This window comes from Galleria mellonella, unplaced genomic scaffold, assembly GCF_026898425.1.
Source record: "Galleria mellonella isolate WM207_F2 unplaced genomic scaffold, CSIRO_AGI_GalMel_v1 utg1053, whole genome shotgun sequence".
NCBI lineage: Eukaryota > Metazoa > Arthropoda > Insecta > Lepidoptera > Pyralidae > Galleria > Galleria mellonella.
Genome location: NW_026441968.1, coordinates 160724 through 179460, shown reverse-complemented (window position 1 = coordinate 179460; position 18737 = coordinate 160724). Strand labels below are relative to the sequence as shown.

The 18737-nt window shown below is 37.0% G+C and overlaps 2 protein-coding genes across 6 annotated transcripts in view; both read left to right on the top strand.

The window, feature by feature from the left end:
• The first annotated feature begins 5878 nt into the window (after positions 1-5878).
• On the top strand, positions 5879-7679 carry LOC113520060 (uncharacterized). 5 transcript variants are annotated; one of them, XM_031912163.2, is made up of 2 exons: positions 5879-5921; positions 7107-7679. In XM_031912163.2, exons 1-2 carry the CDS (start codon positions 5919-5921, stop codon positions 7632-7634), a joined length of 531 nt encoding a protein of 176 aa, XP_031768023.2. In that variant the 5' UTR covers positions 5879-5918; the 3' UTR covers positions 7635-7679. The 5 variants fall into 5 exon arrangements, with proteins under 5 accessions (XP_031768023.2, XP_031768024.2, XP_031768026.2 ...); XM_031912164.2 differs by having other exon boundaries at positions 5897-5921; positions 7113-7679; XM_031912166.2 differs by lacking the exon at positions 5879-5921 and adding an exon at positions 5950-5994.
• Positions 7680-15669: 7990 nt separating this feature from the next.
• LOC113519953 (protein CBFA2T1) overlaps positions 15670-18737 on the top strand; it is a 90016-nt gene continuing 86948 nt past the window's right edge. Inside the window, exon 1 of the mRNA XM_052903286.1 lies at positions 15670-15901. The gene's annotated coding sequence lies outside the window, so the exon portion shown is untranslated. The remainder of the gene's footprint in view (positions 15902-18737) is intronic.

The following is an 18737-nucleotide window of genomic DNA, read 5'->3' as shown; positions in this document are numbered from 1 at the left end:
GAGATCACAAGGAGATCATCAAGATAAACAACGATAGTTACCTCCTTTAGTCCGGCCTTGAAACGATCCATCATCCTTTGGAAGGTTGCCGGCGCATTACGTAACCCAAACGGCATGCGGCGGAAACGGAACACACCGAAAGGCGTGACAAAAGACGTCTTGTCTCTGTCATCGGGGTGGACCTCGATCTGCCAGTATCCCGACTTTAAATCGATCGTAGACATGACTGCACCAGCCTTGGTAGAAAACAGGATGTCATCAATGACGGGCAATGGATACTTATCTGTTTTTGTGATGGCGTTTACGTTTCTATAGTCTATAGCAAACCGCCACTCACCAGGCGACTTCTTTGGAATCAGCACTACCGGAGATCCCCATTCAGACTCTGCTTCTTCTATGATTTCCTCTTCTAACATACGTTCTATCTCCTTCCTCATAATTTCTTTCTTCCATGGCGAGACACGATAAGGCGGTACAGCTACAGGAGCATGCTCACCTGTATCAATCCTGTGGACTGCGAACGTTGTAGGGGCTCCCCTGGCTCGAAGATGTCCCGATTGTCATGCAGGAGAGTGTTAAATGACTCCCGTTCCGAAGCTGAGAGGAACGCACCTTCCTCGTCACGAAGAACGATGGCTGAAGCTGTTGCGATCTCACCCACTGGATCAATCGCTTCATACCTAAGGTTGAAGTGCCTAGAATCAGATTTAAGCGTATACAAGTGCCTTCAAAATTCAGTATCATACCAGCTTCCTGTATAAAGTTCATTCCTAATAAGGAGTCTGTAGCATCGGGTAATACTATAAACACAGTTGGTATAATTATACCTTGAACCTTTACATCAACCTTAGTGGTTGCAACATTCATTAATTTACTAGAGCCATCGGCTAATTTAACAGTAGTATTTACAAAACTAAACACATGATTTCGAGTTCTTAAAAATGTATATAAACTTTTACTAGCAATAGATTGTTTTGCACCGGTATCAATTAAAGCGGTACCACATTCACCATATATCTCAACATCAAGTTTCGGGCGTGCTCGTGGGTCTATATCCTTATTTCCCAAGGCAGCAACCGATTGGAAAGCAGTGGAGGATGTTGATGCCGTTACTGGTATGGTCGGCCGCTTCTTGCACGTGGGGCAATTTGAACGGATCACTCCTGGCGCACCACAGCCATAACATGTAATTGTTGGAGGTGGAGAATATTCCTTAGTGTTTCCCTCTTGCTTACCTCTTTGTCTCTGTCCTTTCGGACATCCTTCTGTTTTATGACCAAATTGTTTACAATACCCGCATCTCGGTCTGGATTTCTTCATAACGGGACCCTTAGATGCAGCAGCGGGTGTCGAGAAGGCTAATTTACTGGGTGTTGACATCGTCGATGTGACAGGCGTTCGCTGGCCTTCTGCATACAGTTCTTCAACAATGCGTGCTTTCTGAAGCAGTTCGGCAAATGATGAAAACGATGTTCGAGGTACTTTCTCTCGTATATGACAACTAAGTAGACCATAAACCATGTCCAGCTGAGTTTCTTCTGAAAGCGTATTTGGCGGCAGCTGACTAATCAGCGCTCTCGCTTTAGTTACAAAAATATCAGTAGCTTCGTCTCCTTGTTCTCGTTCGAACAGGCGTCTAAACACCTTATGTGGCGGTAACTGAACACCATAGGTACCTTGAAGTAGTTGTATCGCTTCATTCCAGGTCGTCACAGAGTGCTTGATCCCTTGCCACCAGGTTGCTGCGAAACCTGTTAAAAGCATTGGTATACCACGAAGCGCTATTTCATCTGAGATACTAACACATTCTTTATATATAAGAATAGCATCCACAAAAGCTTGTATATCTCCCGTTCCATCAAAACGTGCAGTACACCTGGCAAAATTACCTCCAACAGTAGCAGGTTGCGTTCTAAGCGCACTCACAATCTGAGCTAACTGACCATCAGTGATTACCAAAGGCGTAGGTGCAGCAGAAGCAGCAGTGTTCGATGCACCATCGAGGTAAGATTGATGACTATTCATATTATTTACAGGTGCAGGCATCGTCGGCGAAGGTAAGTATCCATCGGGTGGAATGAAGTGCATGGGAGCATGATGTATATATGGCGGAGCATACATAGATGGCGAAACATTCGTGTGCGTCTGGGTAGACCATGCAGGCATGCCATAAAATGCGGCTGAAGTGGTCGGAGCAGTAGGGATCGGCGGGACTCGATGTGCAGGATGCACATGCCAACCAGGAGACATAGCATATGGTAACTGAATAGGTACTTGCGGACACGTAGTAGCTGTGGCCTGCATTGTGGCAACAGGCGTTGTTGTAGGCACGATGTGATGAATCTGAGGCGGCGGCACGCTATGCACGCCAGGTTCAGCAGGTGCAACTGTAGTGACCGGCGGGGGCAATCTTGACATAGTGTGCACCCCACCAATTTCGCCGGAGCCAGGCTGAAACACGCTGTGTTGAAGTGTGTCATCAGCTGTGCCTGAGATGACAGGCGATCGCGTGCACTGCGTACTCGCGACAGGCGCAGCCGGGTTAGCCGATGTCACCGAACTGACAGTTGTAGTCAAAACCCGTGAACTGTCCTCACTCACTAAACTATTAGCTCTAGAACGTGTAAGAACCATTTTAAAGTTCACAACAATAATTATTTATCATCAAATCGATTTTCGATAGCGACTCGTACTTCACTACATTTATCGACACATGTACATCACTATTTGTGACGTAATGTTGGCAATATTGTACTGTCAACATTCAATCCAAAATTGTCCGTTCCTTCACTCTATATTGTCTATAGCAGTATGACAAGAAGAATTTCGAATAAAAAACGGAAATTGAAATATGACAAAATTATACACACTACAATATTGAATTTCTTTTTTGATTTGATGCAACAATTACTTTGATACACTGTAAATACTTGATACTGTCCCAAAAATGTCCATAAAATACGACGTAACTATTATATGGAATGTCTTTACCTCAAAATCTTTTGTAAAAATATTAAAGTTTTGAACCAGGACTGTCCATTTGTCGAATGTTCTAGCCTTAATGATTATGGATTAGGCTGTACACTAACACTCGGCAACAAACAAATGGTTTTCACAGACTTTTGTTCACAACTTGCACCACTTTTAATTATTAAATGTTCGGCCTCGCGTTGGGCTGCCACTTTAGTGAGTTCTTGGGGTTACGGGCCAAAGAAAACGTTTTTTATTGTGGGAATATACTTTTACTGGAGGTAAACATATAACTCGTATTAATTATTGTAATACACAAAAAACATGGACACTCTTAAAAATAACCTTACAGACAGTACAGACTAATTAACAAGCAGAGACAACTCATTCGCTAATCTAGAGTATACAATCATGGAATCGAGCTGGGAGGCGGCGCTGGCGGCCTCTGCTCTCTCGAATACCGAGAGTATGTAATTGAGTGATGGCTACAGCTGTCCATCCAAATTTATTCCATTAAATTCCCTAAGCCACCTCTTACGATACTCACTGGAATAAAAAGTGTATCCCATTCAATACCAGGACCGGGGGGAGAAGGGATTGTTAGTAGTGGAGATTAGTAGCTTCTCTGCTAACAATATAGGTATCAGGTCGACCTCCACGTGGTTCCCCCTGGAAACCATCGTGAACAATTCTTGTTGAATTCGTCACGATGGGCTAATCGATCTGCTTCATCCTCACCTATCCTCCTTCACTGGTGCCCCGCCGGTGTATACCGATAGCGCGGGCGGGGTACCATTCTACTATCACCCATTAAAAAAACATGTTTTGCTAACATTAGCGTGCAAAATATTCTACCAAGGGCAGCGGCAGTTTTAAGAGCCTTGCAAAATCAATTTAGGATATTGTTTTGTGTAAATCAAATACAAACTAAATATTTTTAATATTACTGTTAGAAGAGAACAATTATCATCGTCTCTAACTGTCCACTGCTGAACGTAAGCCTCCCCCTTAGGGGGTTTTGTTAGTAGTTGCCACGCTTGGCAGGTGGATTGGCAATCGGGTCGGTGAAGATGTTTTAAGTGGGACGCTACTGCTCATCCATCGCCCTCCTTTAGTAATTTGAGTTTAAGCTTAAAAACAGGGTAAAGTTCAAATACCTATGTATAAATAATAAAGACGGAAGAGTGAGGATAATATGTTTAGTAAATAATGGTTTACAGCTATCTGTGATTATTAATTCAAACATAGATCTTATACATCGATTGCTTGGGTACCTCTGTCCCATTCGTGTTTCAACCGTGAAGCAGCTGTGTTTGCATGGCTGTGTTTCGGTTTAAAGGGTGGGATATGGCGTGAATTTACTGGCTACAGAGGAATAACACCTGAGACCTCAGGAATGGCAACGCATGAGGGTATCAAGGGCGAAACAGTATACTCCATATTGTCCATAATCCATTATGTCCATGGTACTGCTCATATCTATAGGCGACGGTTACCACTTTCCATCAGGTGGGCCGTCAGCTTGTTTGCCATTCTAAGTTGTATAAAAAAAATCTTAATAGCCATATCTTTATTTGTTAAATTACTCCAGTAAAAGTGACATATTTTAGTGTAGATAGGGCAAACCTATTTAACTTTAGAGTCAGGTTTGACTCACTCTACAAATTTTTTAATCTATTGGGAATTGCCAAATATTAGAAATCTTGTCTTCCGTAACAATAATTCAATTTACTTGCTCATCATTAAATATAATACGTGTATGGATCTCGTTGAAAATCTCGTGAGCGCAATAAAACATTCGCGCGTGCAATTAAAACAGCATCAGTGTAGCACACGCGCGGGGCATCTGGCGCGCGGACGTGACGTCACGTTGCGCCGCCATTTGCATTTTTTTCCCGCCAACCGCGAATTTGCGGGGCGCGTTCGGAAGCTGTTTCGTTTCTAGGTTTAGATTAAATTTATATCAAATATTTTAATACTAGCTGACTTGGCGAATTTAGTAGGTCTTAATATTTGATTTATCTCTCAATATTTGATTTTACGTGAATCTTTCCGATATTTTAATAGTTATTATGCTATTCGGGGCGGAAAGGAATACAACAAATAATTGATTATCAAAATCTGTTCAACCGTTCTGGAGTTATAAATGATGTAACTAAACCCACTTTATTTTATTTATATGGATTTAGAATTACAAAAAACCTTGTGTTTTGAAATAATTTTACGTGAATACGACTACAAAGTTTTTTAAGGGTGGGATATGGCGTGAATTTACTGGGTACAGAGGAATAACACCTGAGTCCTCAGGAATGGCAACGCATGGGGGGTATCATGGGCGAAACAGTATACTCTGTTATGTCCATGGTACTGCTCATGTCTATAGGCGACGGTTACCACTTTCCATCAGGTGGGCCGTCAGCTTGTTTGCCATTCTAAGTTTTATAAAAAAAAAAAAAAAAAATGTCTTGTTTTTTTTACCTTAGAATATATAGATAGAGCATTGAGCCTCAAAAATGGGTCAACTTTTTGCTAATAGCTAATAGTTTATTAATTGTAAAAATTAGCTGACTCGTTTTTTCTATCAGTATTTTATATATTTAGGCATTAAATGTATCTTGACGTATTAATTAATAAATAAAACGAGTACTTACGCATTAAATATATGCAGAATTTATAAGCAAATAAATATAGAAGTTATAAAGGAGTCACTAATATCAATAACTATTTATCACGCAAAATTGTATGAAAAATTTGACCTGTTTTTCTGGAAGCATTTCTATGGAGACACTTTATTTTTATAATCAATGTGACATAAAGACAAACTTACATTATAATCGTGAATTTGAATATTAATCAGTGAGGAACAATTTTAAATAAGCGTGGAATTGCATTTTCTCATTATTGTTTACTTTATTCCAATTATAATTAGGAAGTGAATTTGCTTTGAAATGGTAAGTTCATAATACTGCACGCAATATCTTTAAATAGTTCAGATATTTTTAGTAAGAAGTCGCATCTCAAAATGTTAGTACTTTTCAACCGACTTCTAAAAAGGAGGACGTTCACAATTTGGTTTTAATTCATGTTTGTATCTTTATAACTCCGCCTTTTATGAAGTGATTCGAAAAATTGTTGACTTCATAAATCATAAATCGATTGTATTTTGCTTATGTTTGTGATATTATGCTTATTATGTGTACTTATGCTCATAACTCCGTCAGTTTAACTGTCCACTGATGGACATAAGCCTCCCCCTTGGGTTAATTTGCCAGTAGTTGCCATGCTTGGCAGGCGGATTGGCATCCGCAGTTAGGCTTTGGAGATGTTTTAAGAGGGACGCTGTTGCCTATCCCTCGCCCTCCCTTAGTTGCTTCTTACGACACCCACGGGAAAGAAAGGGGTAGCCTATTCTATGTTTAACTTACTGTAATTCGTCATTATATCCTCTTATTCTATCTGGCGTTATTTTTTTTTACAACACACGGGGCAAACTAGCATGCGACTCACCTGATGGTAACTGACTACCGCCGCCCATGATCACCCACAACACCAGCGGCACTGCAGGTGCGCTGCCGGCCTTTTAATCTGGCGTTATAAATAGGATTACTATCTTTTTTACCAGGGTCCGCCTTCCAAGGAACGCCTTTTAAGGTCGAGGCATGGACAGCAGCGTCCTTCTTAAAACATCACTTAAGCCTAACTGCAGTTGCCAACCCTGCACCAGAGGGAGACTTTGTACAAAAGTCGATTGCTTGGGTACCTCTGTCCTATTCGTGTTTCTACCGTGAAGCAGTTGTGTTTGCATGGCTGTGTTTCGGTATGAAGAATGGCATATATAATATGGCAGTGAATTTACAGGGTACAGAGGAATAACACCCGGGTCCTCAGGAATGGCAATGCATGGGGGTATCATGGGCGAAACAGTATACTCTGTTGTATCCATGCTACTGCTCATGTCTATAGGTGACGGTTACCACTTTCCATCAGGTGGGCCGTCAGCTTGTTTACCATTCTAAGTTGTATAAAAAAAAACTGCCCGTCAAACGTGGCAGCTGCGGGGAACCTGCCTACTCAATAGGGGGAGGCTTATGCTCAGCAGTGGACAGATAACAGCTGATATAATAATAAAAAAAAAGTTTCAGATTTGGAAATGTATTATTTTGGCATCCATCATTACGTCAGTGATTTGTCAGTACGCGCCCAACACGGCCATGAGAGCGGACGTCACATTCGACGACCGCAATGACAGATTCGATTTGACATCTCTAATCGACGAGCAGAATCGTCAATTCGATAACAGCAACATCGATGGACACGAGCACAGGAGGCGTTCGTTGAAAAATACGAGAAGAGGCGCGATTGAAACTTTAATGAATAATTTAAGACGATACGACTTCTCTGATACGAACTTTGCATTTCACGACGATATGAACAGTTCCGAAGGTGGCAGTGTTAGTGATTTCGAAAGGAATTTAAGAACGTACCGTACCAAAGACAATAGAAGGTTTGGAAGCTACGTTGATTATTTACATGGAGGCATAGAGAAAGTGGCGCCATCGAGACGAAGTCACTCATCTGATCCGGAAAAAGAAATACTAATGCATTACGCTGTGCCTATTGATATTAAAATTAATGGTTATTTCAAATTACCTGTAGTTGAATAAACTTGGATTATAAGGACAGTGTCATCATACAAATGTTTCGTTAAAAACCGGTCAACTTTTTTATCATTAGCGAAGGGGGGTATCATTGGCGAAACGGTATACTCTGTTATATCCACGGTACTGCTCATGTCTATAGGCGACGGTTACCACTTTCGATCAGGTGGGCCGTCAGCTTGTTTGCCATTCTATGTTGTATAAAAGAAAAAAAAAGATTAGGGTTACCATAATATACATTTATTACCCAATATGTGGGAAATATTATATTGACATTATATTGAAAAAATAAAAAAGATACAAAATTCTTATTAATGTATTTGAAAGAATAAGATAAAAACTGTATAATGATTAGTAAATAAGCTTATCTGTACTGAATAATTTGATTTATATCTGAATATAGATATAATTTTTTTTATATGGTAATGATGTAGTAGTATTGGATGCAAGGAACAAACTTGGTAGTAGAAGATACAGAGAAAGCACTTTGTTTTCGTTATTTTGAATTGATTAGTATTTAGTAAGAAACATTCGAATAGGAAAATTAGCAGGTAACTAATTTAGTAGTTTAATTATAAAATTAGTAATTACGAATTATTCGAATAATAAAATCTTTCGGATTCGCCCACCGTTAATGGACGCTGTTGGCGTTTATTTTTCGGCGTCATTTCTATATTTAAAATTTATACATGGAATGGTAACTCCACCCGCGCTATCGGTATACACCGGCGGGGCACCAGTGAGGGATGATAGGTGAGGATGAAACAGGTCAGTTAGCTCACCGTGACGAATTCAACAAGAATTGTTCACGATGGTTTCCAGGGGGAGTTACGTGGAGGTCGACCTAATAGGGTATATTGCTAGCAATGGGGCAGTCAAACTCCATTGCTAACAATCCATCCCCCATCCCTCAATGGTTCTATTAGAGTCTGAATAGTCCATAACAATCTTTTAATATCTTATTTCTGAGAACGGGCATAGCGTAAGAAATATACGTCTAATGGGCATTATCTTTTCTACGGGCATTTCCCCCGTATTTTTTTTTTAATTGATGAAGACGGAATGGTTACCCTGCCTGCGCTATCGGTATACACTGGCGGGGTACCAGTGAAGGGTGACAAATGAGGATGAAGGCAGGTCGATTGGCCCATAGTAACCAATTGAACAACAATTAACCGCTATGGTTTCCGGGGGGAACCGCGTGAAGGTCGACCTGATAGGGTGTATTGCTAGCAATGGGGCTGTTAAATCTCATCACTAACAATCCGTTTTCGCCCATTTCCCCCGTATTAGCTTATTATTTCCATACTAGCCAAGGACTCGATATAGGGTCTTTGTCTCCCATAGGCGCCTCTTATGACATCCTGAAGATAAAAAGTGCTGAAACAGCATCCTTACTCCATCACAACATGGAATCACTACCATGGTACTTAGCAAAAACAAATATTATAAATCCATTAAATGACACGATTAAATGACAATTAATCGACTTGAATACTTTGGAGGTGGTCATTCTATATTATGAAAGATTACCTTATATTCAAGAATCTTATATATATTCTTTATTGCACTAAAACATACAGTAACAACAATAAGTTAATAACAATGTTAGCAAAGGCGAACTTATCTCTAAAAGAGATCTCTTCCAGTCAACCTAACACAGTGGCATAGGAAGTAGTGAGTGGGCAGTAGTAGTGCTAAACAGAAGTTAAAATAAAAACATACATATGAATATAAACCTACATGCGTATCAGTTTTTTTTTAATGAGTGATATTGGAATGGTTACCCCGCCTGTGCTATCGGTATACACTAGCGAGGTACCAGTGATGGATGATAAATGAGTATGAAGCAGGTCAGTTAGCCCATCGTGACGAATTCAACAAGAATTGTTCTAATGGTTTCCAGGGGGTGGTTCCAAGAGGAGATCGACCTAATAGGGCATATTGCTAGCAATGGGGCTGTCAAACTTCATTGCTAACAATTACTTTTCCCCTTATGCGTATCAGTTATCAGCCATTGGCACTTCAATATGATTTAAAATTTTATAAAACTAAGATGTAGCCTAGTTATTAGTTTTATAAAAAAAAAAGTTAAAATTATGTATTTGATACAATCTCTCATACTATTTTTATGATCTAATATTGAATTCAATATCACGCTTATTTAACGAGATATAATAAATTAAAACAATCGTTTCGGCATTTAAAATTAGAAGTCAAAAGTATAAATATTGGTTTCATATTGTCTATCGATTCTGACTAAAATACTGAATTTAAAGTCTTTGCAAATCAATATATTTTTACTATCTTTATTTACAGTAGTAAAATTACATAAAAGTGACGATGACAGTTTAGAATTTACAGAGAATGCAAAAATCATGAAAAGACTACTCGATAAAATAAAATCTGTTAATGAATTGAAACCAGATGTTAATACAAATACAAATAAATGTCAGAAACGTGGACATAACTGCAAGACTGGACCGATAAATTTATTGAATATACATTCACTTAATTTGTACTTCAAAGATAACTCTTTGTTGAAAAATATAGAAACCGAAAAAGAGAAGGATAGAGGTAATCCCCGTCAAGGTGAAAGTGACAGAGACAGACAGTGTAAAAACTGTGAACAGTACGAGGATAAAACAAATTTTGAAGACAAAGTTGAGCTTAAGCAACTATTAGGTAATATAGAGAAAGATCTAGAAAATGATGCAAGTGACGAAAAGTATAATCATATGGGATGCGTTGGAGATAGCTGCAAACGAAGTAAAAGCAGCAAGGTATTTGCTTGTAAAAACTTCAAATGTGGGTACTATAAGCAAAATAAAAGAGATAATTATAATAAATTTAGTTTAAAACATAATAATAATATAAAACAAAACAAAAATAATAATATAATATCCGAATTCGTAAAATACGGCGAGAAATATAAAATTATTGATGATTTCAATCCTATAGTAGTAGACATTGCAGATTCTGATGACTATTTGAAGAGACTAAATGGTCTTTATAGAAATGGAAACTGCGATTTAAAAAGTGTGGATAAGAGGAACAAAGATAGCTTAGAAGGGGTTGATATGGATTATATGTATGGTGATGATAAACTTAACAGCGCTGAAGATAATGATATGGAATCATTATTTAATGTTGATTATAGAAATAAGGATAAAGTTTTTAGCAAAATAAGCAAAATATCCGACCGTGGCAATTTACGTTTAGGAGCTGAGGATTTCTACAATTTCTATTATAAAACTAAAAGTAACGAAGTGAAACGATCAAATGGTAAGAAACGACTTTTTCCGTTGACCAAAGTACAGAAGCAAAGGTTTTTAGAAAAGACATTGAAATCGAAGCCATGGCGTAGAAATATGGCAGCCAATATTGAGAGTTATGGAGTACCCTTTGAACTCCAAATTCAAGCTTTAGGCCAAGCGAATTATTAACTAAATTTGTTAGAAATAAAATTAAATAAATCTTGTAATACGTAATTCTTAAATATGTTCGTATTGGTACAATTTTTTTCTAATGTATAAAAGTTCTCATTCACACGATTAGATATCAGCCGTCAACTGTTCTTGCTGAACCCCTTATGGAGAAGGCCTATGTTCAACCAGTAGTTGCCACGTTTGGCAAGTGTGCTGATAACCGCAATTAGGCTTTGATGTTTTAAGAGGAACGTTGCTGCATACCCCTTGACCATTGAGTATCCTTAGTTGCCTCTTATAGTACTCACGGGAAAGGAAGGGATGGTCTGTTCTTTGCCGGGATAACTAGATTAGATCATTAATATATTAAAATCATTGTTATTCATATAATAAATGTGAAAATTATTTATGGTATGTGTATCATAATTAATGGCTGTACCAATTGGTATAAAATTTGTTTTAAGTATACTATTTACGATGGAGAAAATTATTTCGGTCAATCAGTATCTACAAAGTAATGGGTAAAAAATCTTTAAACTAGTCGAGCGTTCTTACTAAATACACGTAAGTTAAAATCGATAGTTATTACATTAAAATATAATGTGTGCTTTTAACAATAAAAAAAAAATGTGTTATTGTATGATTGGAAAAAAAAACAAAGTGTGTGTAGTCTATGATATCTATTATAGACAAAGAAACAAAGGCACGCAATATTATAACACTTTGTTTCCTATATCGGGAAATAAAAAATACAGTGTACTTGAAAAACCCTTTCTTTTTAAATCGATTAAAATAAATACACCATTAGAAATTTAATAATTAAACACTGTCCAATTTATACATGAATGGGTGCCCCCGCCATTAATAATTCAAACTGTAACCACTGTTTTCTATAGTCGATGGTGCTTTTGACACCATCAGTCGTTGTCTGTCCTATTGGATAAATAATAAATGTGATATGTGAGGTGGTGGGAATTGATTATGGTGGGCGATAGGCTTTGCTGGTAAGTGGTAAGTATAGAGATAGGGTTAGACGGGGGGTGGTTGAGTAGTTTGTTGGATATTTATTGATTACACTAGCTTTTAGGCGCGACTTCGTTCGCGTGACCGGGATTTGTTTATTTATTTATTTATTTATTGCATATCACATATATAATATAAACCCAGTTTGGGTGTCACAATTAGTGGCAGTGGCAGATATATTATATTTATAAACGTTAAAAATATTTCAATAATAAAACATAAATTCCTGATGCTATTAAGAGACTACCGACTAAGCCGTCTTTCAAAAAAAAAAAAAGGTTTATGATCACTTTTTTACTTTATCCGAGCAGTAAGTGCTTTATATTATTCTCAATTTCGTGTATAACATAGTATATGTCATATATGTGTAAGTATATTTGTTATTTATATATATTTATTCGTTTATATATGTAATTTTAGTATGTATGTATATCAATAATTAGTAGTACCGCATTCGAGTATTCTGACACTTCCTTATGGTTGACTGGGAGAGAATGCTTTTAGCATATGGAAATGCAGCAAGTCTCCTAGTCCAAGTCTCCTGCTGGCAGTGATCTCGAAGATTTATTTTTATTTTTAACTATTTAAATATATTCCATTGTAGTTTCATTTAATAAATTTTTTAGCATTAAGTCCGCCATGTACACATTTGTACTAATGAATAAATAAATAAATAAAAATAAATTCTATTGTCAAATTTCAAAGTTTACAGTCAATAATTATTAATATTTATATTATAAATTTTTTTATGGGCCTATATAAGGTATTTACCTTACTTAGGTTATATAGATAGAGCATTAAGTCTCAAAAATGGGTCAACTTTTGTCAGCTAAATGTCAAATTAGCTGACTCGTTTTTTTATCAGTGTTCTATACACTTACGCACACAATGTGTCTTGACGTATCTATATTTAATTGTTTAATAAACAAAATGAATTTTTACGTATTAAAGAGATGTAAAAATTATAAAACAAAATAAATAAATATAGAAATTATGAAGAAAACATTCATAACAATTTATAAAGTAAAATTGTATAAAACATTACGCGCTTTCTTCGAAGCATTTGTATGGAGACACTCTATCTGTATAATCTAAGTTACCTTATAGTTTAACATACATATTAAGAATAAATCAATTAAAATTATTATATAAATAAATTCATATCTGTTAGGGAGGGAGACTTTGTACAAAACTCGATTGCTTGGGTACCTCTGTCCTATTCGTGTTTCAACCGTAAAGCAGTTGTGTTTGCATGGCTGTGTTTCGGTCTGAAGGGTGGGATATGGCGTGAATTTACTGGGTACAGAGGAATAAGACCTGAGTCCTCAGGAATGGCAACGCATGGGAGGTATCATGGGCGAAACAGTATACTCTGTTATGTCCATGGTACTGCTCATGTCTATAGGCGACGCTTACCATTTCCATCAGGTGGGCCTGTCAGCTTGTTTGCCATTCTAAGTTGTATAAAAAAAAATCGTAAGCGTTACAATTTGGGATGTCTTATTATAACAGTACGTGCCTGTAAGTGATGGTTACAATTTTCTAAGTTTCAACTAATCCCTTCTCATTTCAAATTAATTAAAAAAAAAGTTAAAAAGTTTATTCTCAATCTATGGTAAAATTAAAATTGTAAATTAATTTTTTTCTTTTTTTTTTCTTACATTACACGTCGAAAGAATAACATGTAAAATGCCATATTTAATTTCACCCGGGCACGTGTCTATTGTGCTCTGTGCCCACCTGCGCAAACACCACACACTTGTCTGTCTGAACAGGTGTGCACAGAGCAGTGTACAACAGAATATCGTGTCCCGATTGACTTACAGACTAGACGTTGTTGATAGATAATTATTATTATTAATAAGTGACTATAAAAGGTAGGTTGTCTTTACACATGTGTTCTTTTGTGTCTACGTTATATTTTCAAAAATTCAGAATTGATTTTATTTATTTTTTTTTTAAAACGATTGAAGATTTTTGTCTATGGTAGCGTAGAATCCAAATAAACGTTTTTATAGTTTGTTTTAATAAAACCTATGAAACTGTACAACCCGCCACAAACTAAAGTTTCATCCCAATCATCTGGACGAGTGGCGGTCTTCCACCGTGCGTTTTTCAAGGCACTTTCTTCCACGCACAACCATTCCTTGGAATCAACTACCAGCAGCAGTATTTCCCTACCAATACGATAACATAACCTTCAAGAAAAGAGTTTATTCCTTTTTAAAAGGCCGGCAGCACACCTGCAATGCCGCTGGTGTTGTGGGTGATCATGGGCGGCGGTAGTCACTTACCATCAGGTGAGCCACGTGCTTGTTTGTCCTCTGTGTTGTAAAAAAAAAACAAACAAGTGACTGACCGAACGACTAGAAGGCAGTCTGAAGTGCTGATATCCAATAGTTATCTAAGTAAAAAATCGGTAAATTGTTTGATTGTTCCCATTTGTTACTAATCTCATTTTGGGAGCGTCCTCTACGATAATTTCCATAAAATTTCGTTATGTTTTTTTAACTTCAATTAAAACAGATTACATGATTTAAATGACGTTCATTAGGAGGCTCATTTAATTGCAGTTTTTTTTATACACCGAAGGTGGCAAACAAAAGCATACAGCAGACATACATGTTTATTATAATATTGTTAGAACAGAAATTTTTATATCCACAGGAAAAACCTCGCCCTGTTGTTTCAATGATAAAAAAAAATAAATATTTTTCATTTTTAATCCGATAGCCTCAGATTCATTTGTAGACATTTTAAGTGTTTATTTAGTCCTTTATACTAGCCGTTAGCTGGCCATTTCTGAACATAGACCTCCCCCTATGGAGGGTTTACCAGTAGTTACTTTTGGCAGGCAGGTTGGCAACCGTAGTTTTTTTTGATGGGTGAAAATGGTATGGTAACCCCGCCTGCGCTAACGCGATACGCTGGCAGAGCACCAGTGAAGGGTGATAGATGAGAATGAAAACAGGCCAGTTAGCTCATCATGATGAATTCATCAGGAATTAACCATGCTAGTTTCCAGGGAGAACCGCGAGGAGGTCGACATGGTTGGGTATATTGCTAGCAATGGGATTCTCAGTCTCCATTACTAACAATCCCTTCCCCCGCCCCCCTGTTTGGCAACCGTAGTTAGTTGTCGGTAATATTTTAAGAGGGACGCAGCTATCTATCCTTTAAATATTAGTCGTCTCTTATGACAAACAATGAGTGGCCTATTCTATGACGGAACCACAGGGCTGTTTGGTTCACATGAGGATTAGGTCAGGATAGTTGGAGAATCGTGACGAATTCTTTTAAGAAGACAGCGTCGGCTTTTTAGAGTAGGTATACTGCTGGCAGTATGGTTGCGAGTCCACTTTACTCATAATTACCCCGGCCTTAAAAATAACGAATACTTATTTGAGATGTCCAGAGGTGGATGAAAATCAGCCGGGGGTGTGTAATTTTATACAGTTCATACCTATCATTTGTGGGAGGAAAACACGTGAACACAACGCAATGCCCAGTCTTTCTTCTGAAAAGCGATTTTCCTATACACAGTGGGCGCCGGCCGTTCCCGCCCCTCTCAGTTACTAGTTGAACGCGTTGTGAGTCACACGTAACCGTCTCACACTCGTTTACCGCGCCGAGAGATCGCGTTCGAAATTTAAATTTCAAATCGACCATAAATACTAGTTTAGTTTTTTTCTTAAATTGAGACATCGTTGCGTTCCGTTTTGTTCTTGCAGTGATTTATTTTTAATAATAGTGAACTGTGAAAGACTGCAATAATAAAAACCGGCGGAAGGCTGTTTGCTGTCAGCTGTCAAAACGCTGAAGGTAAGCATCGGGATGTAATTTATTATAACATTCTAAATTATGGGAAACGACGTATGGCAAAAGCAATATAGTGTCGTTTTATGACAGCAATAGAGTAACTAATAACGAGATGAAATATTTTTGAAGTGTAAATAATTAAATAGTGGGAACGAAATATATTTTTAAATAGGGTGTAATGGAAAAGGCATTTAAACTATGGTATCTAACTAAACCGAAACTCAGTATTAATGGAAATAAATATTTTTTCCCACGAAATATATTAAATGAAATACATAAAATTAAGATATAAATATGTAAACATTTATTTATGATTAAACACTAGACAATTTGCTAATAAAAAATTGCTTTAAAAATATTATTAAAATATGAAAATTATGTATCAATAATTATTGTGTTAAAAAAATATTTCGAAGCATTGGTATCGCGCAAAAGGTATGCTCAAATCCTGCCCTCTTCAAAATTTTTTTTATCACACAGAAATAAGTGTAATTTCAAGTTTTAATCATATTTCCAATTTTGAAATATAATTTGTTCTATATCTATAATTTCTTCGAGTGTAAACTATGTAAAAAAAGTAATTTATGCCAAAATCTAAGGTATCCGGTTCTCCATCTACGTCAAGAATATTTGCACGATCACGACAAAGTTCAAAATAGATTTTAATCTTTCAGTTGTGTTTCTCGAAAAGTTTTTCAATAATAGATAAATCAAAAAATATTTGTATGGAAGGTTAATATTTTTTGTCGTTTTCTGACATGTGTTTTTTCAGTGAAAATGTATAATTTTACTAGAATACATTATAACAATAATCCATATACTTCGACGAGACTAGGTTTTAAATAGATGCATCACTTTCTGAAGCAATTTCTAAATACGATATATATACGATTTATAAAGTACGAGTACTATACGAATACTTCGCCAAAAACTGAGTAACTTTTTTTTTATTAATGTATGCCTGAATAGGGTTACCATAATAAACGATTATTATTTAGTATTTGGGAGAAATTATATTGAAAAATTAATAGAAAAAGTAAAAATCTCGCAAACAGCGTAAACATTGCATACTGCTTTGTAATAACGCTTAAAATTTTCGCTTAACTTAACATTAACGCTTAAAACTTTGGTTTACATCTGATACGTGATATGATTATGTTCCATAAAAAAAAAAAAAAAACTAATTCAATTGTGATTAAGCCCGTTATTTTGATTTAAAAAATAAAGTACTGAACTGATTTTGTAAAAAAATTTATAGGACCAAGTTGTCAGTATATCCTTTCTGATATTTTAGATGCCGTTTGTCGTATCTCCTCACTTTCAGGGCTCTTCTTTCAATAATAAGTCGAGTCTGGGGGATTCATGGTGTCGATATATCTAGCGACGACCAGTTTTGCGGTCATCTGGAGGCAAAAGCTAAGATAGCTTCCAAAAAGTTGGGGGTGCTCAGTAGGGTGAGACGGTATTTCACGCCGGAACACTGCCTGAAACTGTATAAAGCTCAAGTGAGGCCACACATGGAATACTGTTTACCTGTGGTCAGGAGCGCCACAGTACCAACTCCTTCCGTCAGACCGCATTTAAAGTCGGGCAGCCGAATTGTTGACGACCGGCGCTTTACTGTCCGACTCGACCCACTGAAACTGCGTAGAGATGTTGCATATCTGTGCATCTTTTACCGAAATTATCATGGGGAGTGCTCTGAGGAATTATTCGGATTGATACCTGCTGCTGATTTTCACCAACGTATAACCCGTCTTAAACTAAAATTTCACCCAATCATCTGGACGAGTGGCGGTCTTCCACCGTGTGTTTTTCAAGGCACTTTCTTCCACGCACAACCACCCTTTTGAATCAACTTCCAGCAGCAGTATTTCCGAACCGATACGACAACATAACGTTCAAGAAAAGAGCATATTCCCTTTTAAAAGGCCGGCAGCACACCTGCAATGCCGTTGGTGCTGTGGGTGATCACGGGCGGCGGTAGTCACTTACCATCAGGTGAGCCGCATGCTCGTTTGCCCCCTGTGTTGTAAAAAAAAAGATAAAGAAAGAATTTTCCGTATCGGTTTACAAACTGACGGAGTTATAAGACATAAAAAAATATAATTGAATTGAGAACCTTCTCCATTTTTGAAGTTGGTTAAAATTAATACATTTTGTTGACACATTGGATTGGAAATATTCATAACTCCGAATTGAGTATATATTTTTTCTTTTATCTGTTGTTATTTGTGTGCTAACTGATGCAAATGAATTATATATCTAAGAAAATAAAAAAAAATCTCACTTTTTTTTTTATTATTTTATTGAAAACACGTGGACTTTCAAACCAAAGAGTGTTACTGTTATTAATATTACTGTTCATTGCAGTACTAGCTCGCTCAGCATACGCTGTCCTGTGCAAACAACCAGTTTGTTTGTAATCGTTTTGTAAATTTATATAGAGATTTTGAAAATATGTAAATAAAGAGGGAGACTTTGCACGAAAGTAATTTACATAGATATAAACATACAAAGCCATAGTCTGAATTTTATACATACATATCTGTCAAGCCTGTCTCTCATTAGAGAAGGCAGAAAGCAATGGAACGCCGGATTTTTTTAAAAACAAAAAATTTTGTTAGGAATAGAGTTTCATTGTTTGCAATATACTCGACTTCCCCGCGGTCTCCCTGGAAGATCATTGTGGCTATTTTTATTTATTTTTTATTTTACAAGAATATTTCACGAAATTCTGAGGATTGTGTGACCTATTGTCGAGGGAACACACAACCTCACGTGAACACACCTCGCTCACCGATGATCATTGTGGTCAGTTCCTGGTGAATTCGTCACG